Here is a 22,655-nt window from a genome sequence, read left to right on the forward strand (position 1 = left end):
AAGACAGATATACAGAATGTGTGCATATATATAAACACATAAAGGAGGTGTGTGTCTGAAGAGTAACCCGGGAGACCGGTGCCCGTGTACGTGTGTGTGTTTTTGTTCCTTTTCTGTTTATTTTTTGTTCTTTTAAATTCGCCCAAATATAAAGTGCGGTCCACCTGGCTCCCGCATGGCGCAGGACACCGAGGGCGCGGTTTGTAAACAGACTGCGAATGTCAGCGCTAGCAGCAACAGCAGCAGCAGCAGTGGCAGCACCTCAAATGAAATGCTGTCCAGCTCAATTTCGGAGGCATTTTCATTGATGATGATCTACCATACATCTGGCGATCCCTGGCGTTCATGGTTATAAACGCACGCTCGGAATTTACACCGAGAGAGAAATTGACACTGAGAGACAGGATTCTCTCGTCAAGGAGCGTAAACCACCAAGTGAACTCCGGTCACCCTCGCAGTGGCGGCTTTTGGCTGGGCATCGAACAAAGACGGTTACCGCATCGCGCGCTTTCAGGTGCGCTTCTGTGGCCGTCTGGAGCGCTCTTCCTTGCCACGTAAACGAAACGTGATAAACATTACCAATTGGCTTTGTCGGGTGGTGGTGGGTTTGACGACACATATTTACGCAAAATAACCCAAGAATACTCTTTGTTGTGGACATACATAGGTCAAAGGACTACTGCTGGGGATCCCTTGAAAATCCCCTTATCCACACTAGGTGGTGCTGTATCGTCTCACATTTCCCTGCTGTGGAGGTCTTCGTCACAGGGCAATAAAATGAGAAAAATTAGTTTGACCTCTGAGTTGGATATTTAGCCAAACGGAGCAAAACGCTAAGTTCAATACGACGGGGATATTTTTTTTCTGAGCAGCCATTGGTGGCCGAGCTGAGGCCATCGGCCCACTACCCCCGAGGGCCCGATTTGATCGCGGGCAGCCGACGCCTGGATTCAAATCTCAGGACCTCAGCGACGGTCCGGCTCGATGACCTGATAACCCCCGGAGCCCCTCGAATGCCATGTACGCAATTCGGTTTAAAAACAACAACAACAACAAAAAGCGTCTTTCTGCAGCACAATCCCAAGGTCTGTGGAAGCACGAGCATTCCACGGCGTCTCCATCTCGCTGGGAATCTCCGTTCGGCCGTCGCTCCATTCGCTGAAGCAGAACCGTTTTGGGATTGCGGTGGACAGGGGTGCGAATATTTCGATCATTTGTGGAAATGGCTCCGAGTCACCCTTGAATTTGACAACTGTGCAGCTTAATGGGGGGGGGGGGGGAGGGCTTCACACGGGACACCAAAGCTTCTGACATCGGGGCCACCTTTGACTTTGCGTGCATTTACCACGGGAGGAGGTGGGATGGTGGGCTGAGTTGACCTCCATCTGGGATTTGATGTCGTAGCCGTCAAATTTTTGCGAGTCTAGAGACTCCCCGAGGAATGGGTAGATAAATAAAGGACATTGTTATTATAAACACTATTCTGCCGCAGTGGGTGATAACCTGAGTAAAATATAAAAGGGCTAGTGTGTGTTAATAGGTGCTCGCTCACCGTCTGTGCACCTGTGTGAGTGTGTTTTACGAGTGCAATTGCACGTGCACATGGGTATGCACATGCATGCATGCGTGTGTCTGTTTATTTACATGTCCCTGTTATGTGTGCACGGGTCTGTGTGTGCGTGCGTGCACGGGGAGCGGGAGTGTAGCGGTTCGCGCATTGCGCTACGAACGGAGCCACCCGAGTTAGATTCCCGCTCATGGCCAACACCAGTGACGATTATTTGTCTTGGGCCACCCTGAGGTCGACTCAACCTCAAATTAGTACCTGGTGCGGTGGGTAAAAACATCGCCACTGGGGAGACAAGGCATCTGGGCGTGGTGCTGGCCACCCCCCCCTCCCCCCTCGTGTGCCGTGCCGGCCTTCACAGGTGCTCGTGAACAGCACGTGCCCCAACAGTCTGTTAGGAGCTATATGGGGGACCTTTGCCTTTTGTGTGCGGATGTCTTTTCTCCGTTTACATTTGCGTGCCCTCGGTAAGCGTGTGTCGTCAGTAATTACGATAGTGTCTCTGTTTACGTGTCAGTGTTTGTGTACGTGTGACTTACGACCTCTTGCATCCTCACCGCTGCCGTCATCCCGGGCCGCTGCTTCGAGTTTAGCCAACACTTTGCGGAGATCCCACACTGACGATGCCTCGTCGTGTCACATTCTTTCAGGATAAACAACTGCGTGGGGGAGCTGAATCAGAAGTACTTCATCCAGTTCCTCCTCTACACCGGTGGGTGTCCGTCGAGCCACGTGACGATGTGTCCATCCCACGAATAAAATCGGTTCTTGCGATCACGATACCAACATCGGACTCTGCACACTCTTCGCTCCAGCGGCCATTATTATTATTATTTTTACACTTTTTTTAACGAGGAAAACCTCGCTGAGTCTCGAGATTCTTTTTCGGGAGGGTCCTGCCAAGATTTAGCAGTCGGGGCGGTGATGTTGTGTTGCTGCCTTGTGCGATCCTCAATCTAGTGGGCTAATTAGTGGCTTATTGGCCATCCTCAACACGCACCGTCTGCTTCGGAGTGGATGTTGAAGATCCCGTGACGTCATCCGAAACGAGTAGGCCGTCGCCTCCGGCATTACAATCACAACTGCTCGGTGCTCGGACAGTTCGTCAGCCCCTGAGAGAGGGACAGCCAGACCCAGGGCTTTAACCATGAACACATGAACTCAGCAGCGCTGGCAGAGTGCTGGCACAGTGCACTTGAAATGGCCATGATGAACGCACTGATTTGAGAGACCCCGACGCAGCGCTTTAACCACAAACGCCAGGATCGTCTCGGCGGCGCCGGCTCCACCCCCTGGGCCACGCGGCCACCTCTGGGATAGCCACAGCTGGATGGTGTCCACTGCACTGGGGCTCGTTTGTTTACGTTTATGCCGATGGCGGGGGGGGCGGTCAGTGAGGGGGGCAGTGGGGAAGGGGCAGTGGGGGCCACGGGGGGGTTTCCATGCTCGTGTGCCAGTGCGGTAGTGAGGGCGGCGAGATTCTTGGGAAGGTGCCCACCTGGGGGTTGTGTTCGATCGCTCGCCCTGCGGATTGCGGTTACGTTACGGCGGCCACTCGTCCTGACGGTGTTGATCCTTGGCACGTGCTCGCACGAGCGTGCGTTTCGTCCGCGATCTTCTTCCGGGACGGACGCCCGTTTGTGTACGATGGTGTGCATCGTGTTTGTGGTGTGTTCTTTGTTTGTTGCGTGTGTGTGTGTGTCATGCGTGTTGATCGTATGTTTATTATATGATCTGCCAGTGATCTCAGTCATCCCATGGCACCTGGGTCTGTCCCGTGATCTGCCAGCGAGCCTTGGACACTTGATGTGGGCTTAAAATGCACCTGGCCTGGCACAAATACTGTGGTGACGTCACCACCACTTATTGGGGAATGGCGGTTGTTGTTGTAGTTGGCCATGTGCTGGTCGCGTGCCGTGTATGTTGTGTGTCGTACGCGCTGTACGTGTGGCTTGCGTGTTGATTACGCGCGTTGTGTCTGTGCCCCAGGCATCGGCAGCATCTATGCACTCCTCCTGGTCCTCGCCAAGTTGGTGACGAGTGGCAAAGAGAAGAAACCTGAGGAGGAAGCGGAAAGCCAAGCCTCAGTGTAAGCATAGTCACTGTCACGACTTCATATGGGCTCGAGTCGTGGCGCAGTGGTTATCGCTCTACTCTATCAACCCGGCAACCCAAGTTCAATTCCTTGCCACAGCTACACCGGTCCGAGCCCCTCCCTTTAACCAACCCGCACTGACCATCTCTGTGACCTTCTCTGTGACCTTCTCTGTGACCTTTGACCTTTGCTTCTCACAATAGGGGGCGGCACTTTCCCACCCGCCCTGCCGCAGACAGAAACGGCTGCCACACCATTACTTACTCATTCAAAACCTTTACTTAACTAGCTTATTTTGTCTCGGCAAGGCCCACTGAGCTACATAGCTCTTTTTCAGAAGCGACCTGGCCACAAATGATAGCTCAACGTGGTGGCTTATCGTGTGGACATCTATTGCAGATAAATACTCTAAACGCACGTTGATTCTAAATGTGGAGGGAAAAACGGATGACCTGGAGAAAAATCCACGCAACCATGGGGAGAGCATGGAAACTCCAAATATACAGCAGGCATCAGGGCCGGGATCGAATGCACGACCTCCTGTATACCAGGCGATGTAGTTCACATCTTGCCACCTGACGCCCTATAACATCCTTAAGGGCTGAAATTTTGCCAAATCAAGTGCGGAACCAAATTTAACATGACGATGATACAGTGCATGTTGTAAATTAATGAAAATACAGAAACTATGGCCAACGTTTTAAGTTAAAAGAACATCGAAGAACATTGTCCGAAATAATTTGTGTTTATTTCTATTTCGAATTCACTTTCTGTTGCGCCAGTGACATCGTGTTTTTCACGAGCTGAAGAAATATACGTTCCGAACTCTCACAGCGAGTAGTGTTACAGAACATCGTGTCAAAGATTGACGCCGGAAACATGACTTCATAGGTCCACTTCTGAAATCACTTGAGTAGCGTCATGTTTGCTGGTAAGGGAACACCTATTATATGCTCTGTGAATCGTGTTTATCAAACGTCAATCGGACGTTTCTTTGGGGGCATATGGGGGGGGGGGGGGATTTTCAAAGCTGGAATATTAAAAATTCGGTGGAAATCAATCAAATTGAACACGATGGGTGCGATGGGGGTGTTCTTGGCACAGGCGTAGGTGGCACAGTTGAGGCCATCTACTCTACGTGGCAGAATCCAGTTTGATCACGGCTGTTCCGAGTCGCCCAAGTGGATTTTGGAAACGCACCGTTACCACAAATTCATCTCCGCGCATTTAAAGCGGCCTCGCTCGTGGCACAAGAACGCGCGCGTCTACGTGCGTACGTGCGCCGCACCCCCCCCCCTCGTCCCCCTCCTCCATGCATTAGCACAGAATGCGTGGAATGTGAATGCAAACAAAGCTTAATTCGATTTTCTGCACCAATTTTGCCATCGCCACACATTCCGCGCAAAGGATGCGTGTGCTGCGTCCCATTTATCAATTATATCTTTTTTTTATCTCTCAAATATTTTGCAATCCATTTTTTTTCTCTCTCTCTCTCTCTCAACTTCAATGGGGGCGGCGGTAGCTCTCTCCTCACCCTTGGAGCCTTTCCATGGAGTGTGGCGGGAAATTGTAGATCTGGTTTTTGTGACGCACGCGCTCACGCACGTCCCATTCCGCCGCTTTTTTTTTTTTTTGGCCGCGACTCTGCTCCGCGTGTTTTTGTTGGGAAGGTGCGGGAGACGTCTCGGGCCAAACAACCTGGTCGCTCGTTCCATCCACCGTGACGCACGCTTTGTGCCGTCTGTTGTCCACCCAACCGCTGGGCCACTCCAAGCAACGCAACCGATCGACGTTTGGCATTAGCAAAATACGCAAACCAAAAGGGAATCAACTCTTATCTCAAGTTTTAGCCCGCGGCCAATATTTCTCAACCTCCAGCTTGAATTGTTGGAAACCCCACGCGATGTTTATTTAGCTGTTTCTGTTTCTTTTATTTCCCTGTTTTGGGTTCTCTTCGTTTTAACACGTAAGGTTTCGCGATTAATATTATTCATAATAAAGGTTTTTGGGTTAGATCGCATAAGTATAAATGTGTCGTAACCCTCTACCACCCGACACATCCAGAATATTCTGGCAAATCGCCCGATGATGCTGGATGTAATTACCAGCGTAACGTCGTTCTACTCAATTTGTAAATGTTGTGGATTTACTCTCCAACACACCATTGGGCTGAAGCATTGTTTACGTGACAAACCTTACTGGCTGTGTCGGGTGGTGGAGGGTTACGACACATTTATGCTTACGCGATCTAACCTAAAAACCTTTGTTATGGGTTCCGATCCTCCTTGGAATCCTATACATCTAAATCAGCTCAAGCCTCCCTAAGTCACATGACCGTGTGGCAACCCCCACCCATTTCCTCTCGATCGCGGTTGGCTGCGTACGGCGCGAAAAAACTTCAACATACATGCACACATTTCCCGTACTTCTCTCTTTCCCAATCCTTTTCCTTTTGCCATTCCTCCTCCCCTTTCTCGGTTGCTTTATTTCCTGGTTGTCTCGCCCAACTGTTTTCCGATTGGCCATGCCCTTTGCATAAATTGAGGCCGTGAAACAGGAAGTGGCCGTGGAAGAGCTGCAGAGACGATAGAAACCAACGCCTTGAACGTAATCGGGAAAAGACGTCCTTGGCTCGCGCGGCTGTCAGCCCGCTCACGATCATACCTGTGAGCCACCGTCATCGTCCGGTTTGTGCGGTGCCAAGCCTTGTTTACAGATCTTGTCTTTGTAGCTGCACAACAACATGAGCTCAAGCGCTTCGAGATCGCGAACAGCGGCGCACTTGTTGTTGTTGGCGATCTGTGGGAGCTTCTCTGGCAGTATCGAGATATTGCATGATTACAAAATAAGGCTTCACCCTTTCTGGCATAAAATACACGAGGTGTTAAGATGCTCAAACACCAAATAGACAACCTATTAACAAGCATCGAGTCGGCATGAACAACACATACCTGTGGTAAAAAAATGCAAACAAATATGCTTTGATGCTGTACGTGCTGTCCTTGGAACAGATGTCTCAAGAATCTTTCTTAGCAGATGAACTCTGCAGTACAATTTAACAATTTACCAATTTAGCATTTTGCTTTCGTACCACGTGTGGGTCCGACCGGCGTGGAATGGCCCCACAGTGGACATGAACTCCGCGACCTGATTTAAATGTCCTGCCATGGCTAACGGCAGCGGCGAGGGCGATATTTGAACTGCTTCCAGATCTCCACTTCGCGAACGCGCGCTGACCACCAGCGCGTGGTTAAGTGTGGTGAAACAACCTCGCTGGCCCAAAACGGCAGGGGGAGGAAAAGAAGAGGCCCTCAACCAGCTGTGGATTGAGCATTCACGATCTAATACAAGACGGGTGGAGCGGTGATGCAGCAGTCAGGCCACCTAGCTAGGAACTCGGCTACCCGAGTTCGACTCCTGGCCAGGGCTGACGTCAGTGGTGAAGCACGGTCAGACAGCCCCCAGGATCGACGTGGCATGGGAGAGGCCATTCACCCAGCGACGGAGTGGCAGAGGGGGGCTGCATATGGCTGCAGTGAGACGCGTGTGCCGTCGCACGACGTCGCGAGGACGAGTCCCTCGCCTTTTGCGTTTTGTAAATTTTGAATTAACCAAAGAATAACATTTTCTTGGGTCTTTCGGTAAAGTCACAAAGAAAATAACCCATCTCTGAACCTATCTCAGTGACTTTACCGAAAGACCCAAGAATATTAATTCCTGCAGTCACGAAAGCTTTAAGTCAAGATTCAAAGAATAACAGTTCTGCGAAAGGGCACAAAAACAGCCTTTGAATCCCGCACCGCAAGACGCCTCGGTGACGAGAGTCGGAGGTTTCCCGAGTTCCGTTCCTCGTGAGGCTGCTGCGCCTTTTCCAGCACACCGATGCACAGTACCCGCATTTTAAGCACGAATTTCGTTGCTATGCGCTTGCACGCGCCTGACTATTGCTAAACATTGTTTTTCCACGCGACGGAGAGAGAGGAGCCCGCTGTTTCGAATTGAGTTAGAGATCTTGTGTGTACGTGTGTGTGTGTGTGCGTGCATCCGTTCGTGTTAGCAAACGCCTATTAACGGTCACTGCTATACACGACCACACCTGCACAATCGCACAACAACAACAACAGCCATTCGCCAATAAGTGGCGGTGACGTTACCACGGTGCCTGTGCCAGGCCAGGTGCACCTTTGAGGCCACGTCAAGTGTCATTGTCCTGCTGGCCGGAGGTCACAGAACAGACCCAGGTGCCATGGGTTGACTGACTGAGATGACTGGCAGATGCACCACCTGTACTCCCCGCCGTGCCAACTCGCTGCCTTTTAGTAAACACGCACACGCGCCTACTGTAGCTCACAGGCGGTGGTGTACGTACACACACACACACTTGTACACACACGCCCCTTCGCGTGTGGGTAAGAGGTAACTTGAAGGGATCTGAGAGGGAACTCTGTGATATCCGCTCCCCTGGGCTGTTCTCTAACACAAAGGGTCACGCACTGCTTTGGGAGAGTTTCCGAATGGGCTGTTGGTCTGCTGACGTGACGGCGATAGCGCCATCGTGGATGAAACGCAGGGGAAATAAAACGTCCTGTGACTTGGCCGGGCACTAGCGCATTTGTTGCTTGATGGTTTACAGTTCAATCCCAGCTGCCACCCTGGTTAACACCGCAGGTGCATTGACCGTGGGTGCACAACCATCGGCCTCACAGTGGATGACGTTAAAGGTCCGTGAAGTTATTCGAAGAGTAGATTTGGACGTCGTGCTCCAAATTTGATCAATTACATTGCAAAAGTATTTAACAAGGAAAATAACCACATGGCAGCATTTCCCCCATACTGGCAGACCCAATTCCCACTTGCCAGCTGGTGCTGCATACACTTTGTGCCGCACAGGGACAGCTACCACTGGGGGGGGCTCCCTTGGCGATATTGCAGCAGGCCATTTAAGCCTTCGCCCGGACCATGCAAATCCTTCTTCTCTTTCGCAGAAAAAAGGGGACTGAGTTCCCTCTTCGTCACAAGATCCCATTTTTCAGCCCTTGGGGCCCCTTGGCTCCGACACTCACATTGCCTAGACTACTCTGTGTGCACGTGTGCACGTGTGTCTGTATAGCCGTGTACGTATGTGTAGGTGCATTCGAACAGCACTTGCCCCAACAATCTCTTAAGGCCATACGGGGGATCTTTTGTCTTTCTGTACGTATGTGTGCGAGTGGGAAGCGCTCGGTGTCGTGGTTAGTGCACCGCATTACAATCCTGGGAATCCACGTTCAGTTGCCGCTCGCGGTGAATATCTGATCTGGTCCTGGGCTTCGCCTCGGCCGGCTTAGCCGTACACTACTTACATGGTGCAATGTGGAATAAAACATGTGCACCGGTGGGAGACACCACTCCCCCTTATAGGTGCTCTGTGCCGGCCTTCATATGTGCTTGTCAAGAGCACTTGCCCCAACAAACTGTGTAGCCTATACGGGGGATATTTGTGTTCATGTGTGTGTGTGTAAATGGGGCTGTGCGATGCCGTGAGACTTGGCGTGGCTTGTCAGACAGCCCACCCTCTACTAGTGGCTGATCGAGCGGGGCCAAGACGCACACTTGCTCTTAATAATGGGAAGCAAGTTATGTACAATGGAGGCCAAAACCACAACTCGCATTAACACAAAACAAATGGCAGGCTTTTGGACCGGCTCCAAACAAACAGCCGCGCTTTCCACATTACTCTTAGCAAACGCCCACATACGCTCACCAGCACATGTATACACATACATGCACACGTATATGTACACACAGATAAACACATGCACACAAAGATCCCCGTAAAGCCTTTAACAGGCCCGTTGGGGCAAGTGCTATTCGCGAGCACCTATGAAAGGTGGCACGGCACACAAAGGGGTAGGTTGCCAGCACCACGCCCGGCCGTCTTTGTCTCCCTAGTGGCGATGTTTACACAGCGTACCAGGTACTCATTTGAGGCCGAGTCAATCTAGGGGAAGCCCGTGACCAGTACAGATAATCGCCACTGGTGCAGGCCATGAGCGGGAATCGCCACCGATGTTAGCCGGGGCCAAGAATTAGACTCGGGTCACCGAGTTTGTGTAGGGCAGTGCGCTAAGCGCTCGCCAACATATTATTGCTATCGTTACGGGCACGTCGATCGGCACTGCAAGCCTCCTTCGTAGCGTGATGGAGAAATGACGCACCGTGGTGACATATGGTAGGTTTGTTGTCCCGAGGGAGATGAGGCCTGCTGCCAATTTTGACGAACTTTGGTTGGGTAGTTTTTTTGTTGCTGCCACCGACGACCTCGGCAAACGGTGATTTGTGATCCCATTAATTAACCACGACGCTTATGTGCACACATCTAGCGCAGATGCTACAAGGAAGCTATTGCCAACGACGTTCATCAGGTTTTCATGGGAAACGTCAAAGGTGGAATCTTTTTCGTTGAGAAATGACCGTTCTTCCGCCGCACACGACTATTTGTTATGTGCCGAGTGATCGTGTGGCTGCATCGCCATGGCAACGGCACGGCTGCATCTCCATAGCAACGTCGCGGTTTAGATCATCACGATATCAAGAGGTTGAGCAATGTTTCATTTACATTTGAAATTCCGTGCAAAAGTGTCACATAACGTAAAATACATTGTAAGAGCTGCATAGGGATGTTATGTACTGATGAATACATTTAAATTGTTATACAGTATAGTGTTTTATATATGTTTAGTATTGTGCGCATTTTAAATGTATATTTCGTGGCTATTAGTGAAATTGGGTAAGTGGCCTGCGTTACGAACCCAGCCACCCAGATGGCCAGCATCGGTGATGAATATCTGAATCAGTTATAGGCCACTCCACTCCTAGGTTGACTCGGCACGCATAAATGAGAACCTGGTGCGGTGTGTAAACATCGCCACTCGAGAGTTGAAGGCGGCCAGGTGTTCATAGGTGATTGCTCGCAGCACTTGCCCCAAAAATCTGACAAGGCTGCATGCGGGATATTTGACTTTGTACATTTTAATTGTCATCTAGTAGTGTTACATAGTTTATAGTGCATTTCAAATGTCATACAGTGATGTTATGAAGTGTATAGCATATTCTACGTCCAATTCAGTGATGTTATGACGTGAATAACACTTAAAATGTTATTCAGTGATGTTATACCATGCATAACGTTTTAAATGGGATACAGTTTTAACATGGATCGTAAGCTCGCTTAAAAAAAAAACTTTTTCGAAGTAGCTTAAAGTGCAGCAGCTGCTTCTTTTCAATACATCTTATGGGTATAGATTGCTACCTTTCTACAACTATCCTGTAGCTTTAGCTTGCTACCCTTCAAATAAGCTTCCCCAACACTGTGCGTGCACGTAAAAGTGTCAGGCTAGCCACTTTAATGGACCATCTGCGCCACCTTGAACCATTCAGGCAGGCCTGCCTATGATCCATCATCCTGGATTTAACCAGACCCGATTATGCGATGAGCTCACAGATCCTTGAAAGATCTGGACGCAGTCCCATCAGTGAGCTCCCTCAGCATGCGAGGGGGCTGCCTTGGCTGGGTCATGTAGCCTGCGTGCCCAGCCACAGCATGCCCATGAAGCTTCTGTTTGGCAAGATGCGAGTGTGCTTAACGGGCACGGTAAAGGCTAGAGGAACTGCGGGGTGATGTGGTACGAGAGGAAGTGGAACTGATTGGACTTGCCAATGACTCGTACCAGGAGTGACAAGAGCGGAAGCTGCGGAGGAGGCTCACGAACGGCGCCGCTGGGCAGTTGACGACAAAATCAACGGAGGGCAGTCGAGCGATACAATCATGAGCCAATGGCGTCTCTTATGGGCCAGGGTTATGGAGTCTTCCGAGGGACGATATCTTTACCTTTAAAAAAAAACACATAATTCAATTGCACATGATGGTGGCTGTCATAGGCAACCAATTGTGGTGTCATTTGTGATGTGATGAGGAAGCACAGTCGGTGGAGCACTAAGTTTACTGTAATTCCCTTTTCTTTTTCTCTCCCTCCAGTCGTTACTACAGACCCATAATGTTATCTCAACGTCGCTTTGGTAACAAACATCATTTTTATAACAAGACAAAGATTCCCCATATAGCCTTAACAGACTGTAGGGGCAAGTGCTGTTAGCGAGCACCTATGAAGGCCTGCACGGCACACGAGGGGGTGGGTGGCCAACACCAAGCCTGGCCGCCTTTGTCTCCCCAGTGGCGATGTTGACACATCGCACCAGGTACTCATTTGAGGCTGAGTCGACCCAGGGGAGGCCCAGGACCGGTTCAGATTATCGTCACTGGTGTTGGCCGTGATGTTCGTAGCGCAGCGCACTGACCGCTACACTACCGCTCCCAACATTTGTATGAACACACATATACACACAGACACAAGGCACTTGTGCGTAAATGTACGCGTACACACACAGATGCACGCAAATACACGCACAAACATAAATGTGTACTGACGTTGACACGCATGCACACAAATGCACAAACGTGTGTGTTGCACACGATTGCATACACACTGACAAAAGCAGTCAATCTTAACCAGGCCACCAGCTCAACAGAACTGCATGTGTGGCTCTGCTCAGTTCTCGTGAGCATCGCGCCTCCACACAGACATTCTGGTGGAGGATGGCTGTCTCAAGCGGCCCAGTTGTCTGTTGCATGTACGTATGTTGAACTTTATGTAGACAACCGTGATAATTGGGCATATGCACATGCCCAGTAATGCACCCTTCTGTGCTTATTCTTAGAAGAAGCGCAATTTGTCCGTTAGTCACAAAATTACTGGGGTAACTTTCCACACGCGGAGCTGAGCGAGAGCCCATTCTGAGTGGAAGCAACCAGAGACTGACGCTATTAACGATGAGCCAGTACGACTTCTGACCTTTGATCTGCGCCAAAAAAAACACGACCCCAATAATTTCACGACGCTTCTGGCAATGCGTGGTGGCGTGCCCTCCACCCCCCCCCCCCCCAGTTTGGTTATTGTGGCTCATGTTGCAAAAAGTGACTGGGCGGTAGTGAACGGACCCGAATGAGGCTTCAGGTCACTCGCGCTTTTTCCATTTTCATGAACGATAGCTTTTTAAATATGAATTCATCCTGACTTAAAGCTTTCGTGACTGCAGGCATTCATATTCTTTGGGTCTTTCGGTAAAGTCACGTAGAACAAAACAAAAACGACGACGTTTCGATTGCTTGTGTTGCGCTCGAAAGGTCGTAGTTTTTTTGTAAATGTTTTTGTTCTACGTGACTTTACCGAAAGACCCAAAGAATATGAATTCATCCTCTTCGTACCCCCCCCCCCCCCCCCCCCCCCATTGAGGTTAGGTTAATTCTGGCCGTGGGTGACGCCGGGGGCAGGGTGGTGCCCAGCAATATGGACATCTTTGACAAAGAGCTTTACAGCTCATTGGATTTCCTCCGGTGTGAATATAGAACAGCGGGCGTCGTGGGTACGCTGCGTTTCGTCGTCGAATGCCCCGAGGTGGCTCTTCAGCCGTCGCCGTAGACAAGGGGCCCACCCGGCGAGCTGGGCCGGCTGGCTGGCCATGCTGCCCCATGGGGGCTCCGCCTGAGTGATAAATTGTGGTACCGCATCGGAATCGGTGCGTTTTGTGGTTGGAGAGCGGTGGTGCGGCGGTTAGCGCTACGCTGCGCTACAAACCTGGGCACCCGAGCTCGATTCCCGCTCACGGCCAACGCCGGTGACGATTATCCGAACCAGTCCCGGGCCTCCCCTAGGTCTCCTCAGCCTCAAATGAGTAACTGGTGCGGCGTGTAAACATCGCCGCTGGGGAGACAAAGGCGGCAAGGCGTGGTGCTGGCCACCCACCGCCTCGTGTGCCGCGCCGGCCTTCACAGGCACTCGCGAAACAGCGCTTGCCCCGGCGGTCTGTTAAGGCTACACTGGGGGATCTTTGTCTTTGTCTGTGGTGTGCAGGGCGCACACCATCGTCCTACTCGTGGAGTCTCTCCTGTTTGGCATCTTTGTGATCGTCATCCTCTACGACCAGGTGAGTTACGCTCGCACACACTCCCACACCCGCCGGGCACGATCACCACCTGCATGGCTGCGGCTAAACTGCCTCCGCGGGCCGCGGTCGGCTCCGGTGGTCGGTGGTAACTTCGTTCTAGATTTGAAGCTTTCGTGACTGCAAGGATTCATACTCTTAGGTTTTTTCGGTAAAGTCACCTAAGAGTATGGTAACATCGTTGTTCTTCATAACTCATTGACAGCGAATTACCGTGGTCGCTATTCCCGTCAACTTGAATTGTCGTATTCCTGCGCCCATGTTGGGGGGGGGGGGGGACTCGGGTCTGCCAGACGCTTGACTGGTTCCGTCTGATCCACCACCATCCTGCAGGTGACGGCAACTCGCCCACCCACTCGCTCGCTCTCTCGCCAACCGCTCCCTCACCCGCTTACTGATTCACCAACTCTCCCTCTCGCTCTCGCTTCATCGCTCACCACACTGCAGGTCGGATATGTTCATCTTAAAAATTTCGATTTAAAGCTTTCGTGACTGCAGTCAGACGCTGTCTTTCCAACAGACCTGTTCTTCACCTGAGGACAGCTGCTTGCGTTGTGGCCGAAACGTCGTGAGAATTATTTTATGTTTTATTTTTATTATTTTATTATTTCCCTTCTACGTGACTTTACCGAAAGAACCAAGAAGATGTTCATCTTTCTGTTAATATTTCTGCTCCTTCGGTGGCACCGCTCCATCGTCTCTCTAACCCTCGAGGCTCTTGTCACCTCGGTCAATTCAAGAAACCCGTTATTGATCACAACCTCAAAACAGCGCCGTTTGTTGCTGCCCGCTCGCCGCTCCGTGCCTTCGCTCAGCGACCGAGATGTGGGAAAAAACATAAACAAGGAGTGCGTGTGCGCGCGTTTTGGGCCGAGTTTATCTAGGGGGAGGCCCATGCCGGCCGCAGATGCCGAAGGGCGGTGACGTACACGGGCAGGAATTAGACATCGCGGCTGCTGGGATTGAAGAGGGGGGCCCCAGCCTGGCACGGAGCCACCTCAACACAGACAGACAAAGACAAAGATCCCCCATGTAGCCTTAATAAACTGTTGGGGCAAGTGTTGTTAGCGAGCACCTATGAAGGCCGCTACGGTACACGAGGGGTTGGGTGGCCAACACCACGCCGAACCGCCTTTGTTTCCCCAGTGGCGATGTTTACACAGTGCACCAGGTACTCATTTGAGGCTGAGTCGACCTAGGGGAGGAAGCCCAAGGCTGTTTCAGATAATCTTCACTGGTATTGGCCGTGAGCATGAATCGAACCCGGGTCGCCGGGTTCGTAGCGCAGCGCGCTAACTGCTACACTGCCGCGCACACACGCAGACAGACAGACATACACGCGCACACACACGCGCAGCCACAAAAACAAAGACGAAGATCCCCCTCGGAAAGCCCCCAACAGACTGCTGGTGCCGAGGGCCGTTAGCGAGCACATGTTGCGACCGGGGCGATGTGGCCGCCACCACGCCCAACCACATTTGCCTTCTCCCTAGAGCTGAAATGTTTTTTTTTTTACACACCACACCAAGTCGGTGAAGGTAAATCCCAGGACTATTTCGGAAAGCTCTCGCCGCTGACGTTAGCAGTCGTGGCTGGAAATTGAACATAGGGCAGCGGGGTTCGCAGTGCAGCGTGGTAGTCAAATGTGCCAACCAATCCACACACGCACGCACGGATAGACACAGATATATATCACTAATAGAGCAGAACCGAGTAAGAATCCGAATTGTCTCCCTCGGTTGAAAGTCAGCCGTCCATTGTTTCACCATCTCCTCCACATACATCCACCACCACCAGCAGCAACAACAACAACCGCCATTCGCCATTAAGTGGCTGTGACGTCACCACTGCGCTTGTGCCAGGATACGTGCACTTTAAGGCCACGTGAAGTGTCGAACGCTGACTGGCAGGTCACGGGATAGACCCAGTTGCCATGGGTTGACTGACTGAGATGACTGGCACTACCAGCAGAAGCAGCAGCAGCACCCTCACACTTTTCCATCTGTGCATAAATCGTCGCAGGCCGTACGGATCTAATCTTTGGTAAGTATTATCTCATTTTTAGCAAGTCCACCAAATTCCACAACATGACGGATGGATGGGACCGGGTCCCAATTTCCAGCAGATGCCGTGTGTGTGCTTGGGATTCTGAGTCATGGCCATGGAGCTATAAGAGAACTCCCAAACGCTATCCCCCCCCCACACACCCTGTGTCCTCATGTTTTTGCGCCATACTTTAAGCAGAATGGGCCTCGAGAAATTGGTCCGCAAAAATATTTACAATTTTTACGCTGCCATGGTGTAATGGTTAGCACACTGACCTTGCAGTAGGAGCAATTATAATGATACTTTCCACTAGTAGCGCGGAATAGGCAGCCCAGCGGTGAGCCGGCACCGGCAATTTCCCAAGCTTTGCCGTCCTCTATACGTGAAGAAGGTTTTCAGCCAATGAATGAGTGTTCACGATCCAGAGTCCACCGGTTGAATTTGATCTCCAGGCGCGGCAGTTGAAGCAATGGGGCGTGTTTCTTAGATCCCCCCGCCCCAAACCGCCTCTGTCCACCCGGCGGTGTGAACGGGTTCATGCCGCCGTTGATCGGCAGCCCGCGTGTGGTGGCCAGCATCGCAGAGTAGGTCAATTATCCTCGACAGAGCTCCCTCTAGTGGAGGCCACTTCCACCAGCAGTGGCACGAGCTGGTTTCCTTCCTCATGTCACGGTGGTGAGATGTTTACTACTTCGCCTGGTATAGAGGAGGTCGCGGGTTCGATCCGGACCCTGACACCTGTATAGTTGGAGTCTGCTTGTTCCGTGCCCTTCGAGTATTTGGCTGCTATCAATGTCCACATGAATAGCCGATTAATTGAGCTATTACTTGTGGCCAGGTCGCTTCTGAAAAAGAGCCGTATAGCTCAGTGGGCCTTCCGTGATAGAATAAAATAAAAAGTTCACTTTAGTTTTAGTTTCATGTCGAGCACTCCAGAAGGGAACTGGCCAACCACCGCATTGCAGGACCCTCCTGAAAAATAAGTCTTGAGACTCAGTGAGGTTTTTTTTAAACTTGTTTTAGATAATCAAAGGCATCGCTATTTGACCAGGCCATTCGGCATCGTTTGTGTTTCAACGAGTCTCGGAGAATAAAAAAAACAGTCAGCGGATTGCTGTCCAAACAAACACCACCCCAGCACTCTGGCCGAGGAGTCAGGCAGGCCGATGATTACGTGCGATGTCACCCCGCGACATTCACACGCCGTGCGCCCTGAGATCACCCCCCGTTGTCCGGCTCGGTGACGTGTAACCGTCGCGGCGTCGTACTTGGTACGAGGCCCTACGGGCGCAGCCGCCTCTTGCGTGCGCCTCATGCGGGCGCCGCCGTTATGGTCACTGGAACGCGTCCGGGGGCAGAGCTGCGTGTGTTGAGAGCGCGCTTCGTAAAATCCATGCGTGCGCAAAATCTTTTGTTTCTTCTCTTAGTTATTTAGCGCTAAATGTAGTTTGAAACGTGCAGCCGTCACTTTCGGCGGGAGCCAACGACGTGAGCTGACCGCTGCGATGAACGGAACGGCTTGACAATTGCCTCTGCAAGGTTTGCCGCACGTCGTCCAAAATGCGCACGGTGCAGCAACAATGACTGCGACGCCCTCCAACATCAGTCGGTCTTCTGGGATATTTTCAAACGCGGCAATACCCTGATTTACGTCTCCCCTTTTCACGTCGTTTCGTAAATATATATATCATCACTTAATTGTTACTACTACCCGGTTGGCGTCGCCTCAACCCACACTTACGTCGCTGACATCATCCGCCCTTTCTCGTTATCCGCCGCCTCTCAGCCTTCACCTCCACCGCCTACCCTGTAAATCGCTTCGATTGACGTCGCTTCAATATTTGTCGTCGCACCTTTCAGGAACGCATCCTCCGACATAAACCGGCGTATTACTGGAGTCCTTTTTGGACCGGTTTTGTTTCCCCAAAGGATTTGGGCAACCCTCCGATCAATGCAGCCAGATTTCAACAGGGTGAGTCCCTAGGCGCAGCACAACTTTACGCAAAAGTTTGGTTCATTTTGGATCACCTTAAAATGAGTTATCGAGTTAGCCATGTGGCGGTGGCGCACGCCCGTAATCCAGCACTATGGAGGCAGCGGCGAGGGTTGGCGGATCATACGCAGATGGGCCCTGAAACTCCTTTCCCGTGGGCGTCGACGAGGTGCCATGGGCCTGGCTTGGGAACGGAGAAGTCGGCACAAAATGTGGACCTCCACCCGTTCCGAATGTGCGGGATCGAGTGTTACCCCCTCGCACGCGTGGCCCCGGTTTCCTCCCACATGGCTGAAAACACCTTAATATATATGTAGGGGACTGCAGAGCTTGGGCAATTCTTGGCACCGGCTCGCCGCGTGGCTGCTGCCATCCCGTTTGTCAGCGGTTCCTCCTCGCGCATCTTGAGCCGTTCTTACTCTGCGGCTTGTCACAAGTCGACATTGTTGACATTACCACGGACGGATGGACAAAGCTGACGCTTTAATGCTTTCAAGCTCTGCTAGAAAGCGTAAAGAATGGGAAGTGTTGTTTGTGAGGAGCGCGACTGGTGACACAGACACGGGGGAGAAGCTGGAGTCAAAACCCCGATGAAAATTATCTCACAACAGCAGCGGCGGCGGCGGCTTGCACGTCAGAAGAAGAAGAAAAGCCATCTGGCGACTTTAAAAACAAGGGCATTTATAAATATGATGCCAATTATTGTGTTTGTTGATCAAACAGTAGATGTTAATGTTTGCCATATTTTTTCGCGCACACGGAGGGACGCATGGACGCACGCACCGACCCCAGCCCTTGGCTGGGAGAATCGCGGCGGTGGATAAATTAAACGGCTGTGTGTGAACTCGATCGGCGCCGCACAATAATACGGGGGTGGGGGGGGGAGAAATTACAGCGATCAAACAGGATAATTTCCTACTTGGAAATTTCACAATTGTCAAATCACAGTTGCAAGCCGCAGTACCGGTGGCTGGTTGGCGAGTTTGTGAGGGTTAGTGATAGGATGAGGGTTACAGATGTCAGGGTCAGAGTTGGGCTCAGGGTTAGGTTCAGGGTAGAAGTTTAGGGCCGAGTAGGACATGGGCCAGAGCAGAAATCGGTACCAGTTAAGGTAGCAAGACTTTATCAGTACCGGGTGTATTTATGCGGCCAATAAGCGTGAATGATTTGATAACTGCACTCATTTTAAATGATAATCACACAATTCACCGTTATTGGCCACATAAATAAATTGAAAGCTCCAAAGCTACTGCCGGCTCAGCTGGTTTCCGACAAGTGAAATATATGGTGAGGGCTCATGGGCTATTGGGTAGCGTCAGGGTGAGAGTTAACGTTGTTTGTGTTTCCTTTCCGCGCACCTCCGATTACCACGGTTGGCTACGTACGGTACGAAAGAAGTTCAACGCACATACACACAACGTTACCTAGAAGAGCGCGGGAGATTTCCGCTGAACGAAAAGTTGAGGTTTTATTTTTTCTGCCGCTGGACTCGCACCTGCGCCCCTCAAAGTGTGGACAGGGCGTGCGGGGAGACGCGTGGTCTCGCCCGCGGGATGAAGTCACCGCATGGACGATTTGGGCCAGCTAGGATCCATGCCCGGCACTGTTCCCATGGCCGCTGGGGCAAGGGGCCCCTTGGCAGTCTAGGAAAGGCGCAGGATCAGGAGCGCGGCTACTATCTTCAACTTCACGAAACAAGGATACAGATCGGAGCTCAAGATACAAATTAGCAAAACAAAAACTCGCGTTAAAAAACAAGTTCACCGATCTGTGGACGCGCGGATCGCTGTCAACCCCTTACAAAAAAACACACGCGTTTTTGCTGACCACCACGGCGGTGAAAAAAAGCACGAGTGAATTAAATATAGCGATGAAATCAGCTGACGTGCGGGAGCTCGACGGATTGCTGCACGGCAGAGTTGGTGGCGTCTTGGAGGGCCCTCTTCATCCACAGGCTGCGGAGGGATCGTGGCTGATGACGACGACGACGATCGTGACGAATACAGACGAGGCGGAAAACAAACGAGGTGAAAAGGGAATACATGCGTGGATCATTGAATGGAATTGCGGTGCAAATTCGTGGTGATTGATATTGGCTTGCTGGCTGGGGCCGGTTGGGGAGATGAATTGTTGCAATACTTCGTTAGCAAAGGTCACGGACAATCGAGAGCGCTTGCATCTGTTGCGTTATGTTCCCCTTATTTTTTATATAACCTCCCTACCCCAGCCAAACACCATCCCCCCAGGGCATGCCCTCCTCCCCCCTCCATTAATCTCACCTCTCCTCGTGGTGTCCGTCTCATCCGGAGAGAGAGAGCGAGCCATCACGCACGTGTTCCTTAAACGAAGACATCATCAGATAAAAATAACACGAGTCGCTCTTATTGTGCCGACGTACGTCTCGCGGCCTCGTGTGTGTGTGTTTGTCCCGTGCTGTACCACGTGAGATTCAGACATCGTTCGATGACTCTCAACCCACTTCCCAGACCGCCGTCTCAGCGTAGCCGCGGCGTCGCCTTGAAGAAGCAAACGCGTCGCTCGACCCGTTTCTGAAATGGATTTTAACTTTTTGATATCTCTCGTTCCTCACTCGTTCTTCCCAGTGTCAGCTACTTGCCTCCAACTCCTTCCATCCTTACTCTTTGGTTCTTTCGGTAAAGCCACGTAGGTATAAAATAATATAAATCACGACGTTTCTGGCGCAACATAAGCATCCACGAATGCTTCAAATCAAGATCATTTCATCCTGTCCTATAAAAGTTGCATATCTGACCATCACATATCCTCGCTAACAGACTAACCACACCCAGCGCAATATTTGTACGTGTTTGTATTTGCTTATTTTCTCTCCGTGTTTACAATGCCGCCCGATTTTTTTTATTATGTTGAGGGTTTATCCCTCCTAACAGCAACACAACTTTTACTAAAACGTAATTCATGACAGACCGTCTTCACGAACCGTGCACCTGTGTGGGGCCCCACCTCCCAGACGGACACAGTTATAATGTGTCAACGCCTTCAGCCGCGGTGGGAAAGGGTGGAATGAAGTTGCCTTTTGCGGGTCGGTGGTGGGGCTGAGGAGGGATTCCAGTCCGGAGGAGTTATCGCGATTCGCCGATTAATTCGATGCTCACGGAACACTTTTGGGTTGCGTGCCTGAGAATTGATTCTTGGTCATTCCCGTGAATGTTATGGACCTCTCTAAGCCATTTCTTTCGGTGTGCCTTGTCCTCTCTCAAAGACACCGGCGATCACGGCCTTCTGTCTATTTAGCTCTGGCCGTGATATGTAATCAATAGCTTTCCATCAGCTACTCCCCCCTTGCTGCATCCAATTTCATCACATTGTTTCCGTACTTAATTTGCCGTCTTACCCGACTTCTTGTGCCTATGACGTTCTAATATTACGGGCCAAAAGGAATAAGAATCATAACATTTATTTCTACTGGAGGAATCTGATGAGCGATGAAGCTCTTTTTCACAGATGTCCAGCAAAAAAAACCTAGGCAGACAGGTACACACAAGACGAGAGTACACACAAGATGAGAGTACAGAGATTACTGGAGAGCGCAGACAGTACCGATCGAGACAGACGAAACAAAGGAGGCGACACGCACGAGACGAGCAGTACCGAGGAGAGAGAGAGAGAGTGCGGAACAGACGGCACACACTCAGCAGTACGAACTAAGACACAGCACGGATGAGGCAGCACAGGCGAGACATAACGAATCGGAGAGTACAAAACAAGACGGAGAAAAACAAAAGAGACAGCGGAGGCAGGACGGCTGGTTCCTCATGAGAAAGTACACGTGGGACGGACATTATGAATGAGATAGTATGAGTGGGATGGTGCAAATTCGTACAGGCCGAACAAGCAGACAGACGGGACTGATTAGACGCAACAAACGAGACGGACGGCACAACAAAGAGCATCAGCCTGACGAACGTGACAGGGAGAAGGGAATGTAAATGGCTTCACCATATTCTGACCGTGAACTGAAAATTCACGAAATTGGCGCAGAGGGGGAGGGGGGGGTGTGCGAATCGGCGCATGCCTATTCTAGACTCGAATCCGTTCCCTTTTACGATTATTGTCATCATCGAAATATGTAACCCCCCCCCCCACTCCTATCCTCTCCGCACCACCCCAATAATTCCTTACCCCCACCACCACCCCCGCAAGCCCATCCAGCCCCCCCCCCTCCAAAAAAAACTACATCCAAAATTCTCCCCAAATCTGGAATGTGAGGCAGGCAGAGGGCTCCAAGTATTTCCTGGACGGGTCCAGAGAGACAGCCCCAGAATGTACACCCCCCCCCCCCTCTCGCTCCCCTTCCCTCATTTCATAATCTCCAGACTTGCCGCTAACGCTCCGTCAGGGAGGGAGAATCTCGTAAACACGCGCCGCGGGTATCGAGAATCGTCATCCTTCGACCGTCGCCTCCAGGCGGGACAGCCTGGAGGTGTGAGATCGATTGGTGGTGCTTGGGGTCAGATGGATCGCACCATCGGCGGACCCGTGGCCGATGGCGACCGCGAGGCCGGAGGTGTCCATCTAGCAGCGGATAGACAATGGCTGATGTGATGGCGAGGCGTCATCTCGCTCACCTGGTGTGCAGGAGGTCGAGGGTTCGATCCCGACCCTGACACCTGCTGTGCTTTTGGTCGCGTGGATTTTTCTCTGGATCCTCCGGTTTTTCCATCCACATCTAGAATCGAAATGCGTTTATTTGGCTGCGATACATTTACACGTGAAAAGCCACTTTATTGGGCTATCACCTGTGGCCAAGTCACTTCTGAAAAATAGCTACACATAGCTCAGTGCTAAAATAATAATGAATAGTAGAATGTCAACAATATACACGTGTCGCGTATCCAAGAGCCACTTGGTGCCCAGTAACTCCCGTCAGTTGC

General features: G+C 51.2%; 1 protein-coding gene across 2 annotated transcripts in view; it reads left to right on the top strand.

The window, feature by feature from the left end:
* LOC133342116 (palmitoyltransferase ZDHHC3-like) overlaps positions 1-22,655 on the top strand; it is a 66,437-nt gene that overhangs the window by 26,830 nt on the left and 16,952 nt on the right. For both annotated transcript variants that reach the window (XM_061551062.1, XM_061551061.1), the window contains exons 5-7: positions 2,218-2,279; positions 3,557-3,656; positions 13,613-13,685. In XM_061551062.1, the coding sequence (XP_061407046.1) occupies positions 2,218-2,279; positions 3,557-3,656; positions 13,613-13,685 (235 nt within the window). The remainder of the gene's footprint in view (positions 1-2,217; positions 2,280-3,556; positions 3,657-13,612; positions 13,686-22,655) is intronic.

This window comes from Lethenteron reissneri, chromosome 13 (assembly GCF_015708825.2).
Source record: "Lethenteron reissneri isolate LAM-NWPU_2019-01 chromosome 13, ASM1570882v1, whole genome shotgun sequence".
Classification (NCBI taxonomy): domain Eukaryota; kingdom Metazoa; phylum Chordata; class Hyperoartia; order Petromyzontiformes; family Petromyzontidae; genus Lethenteron; species Lethenteron reissneri.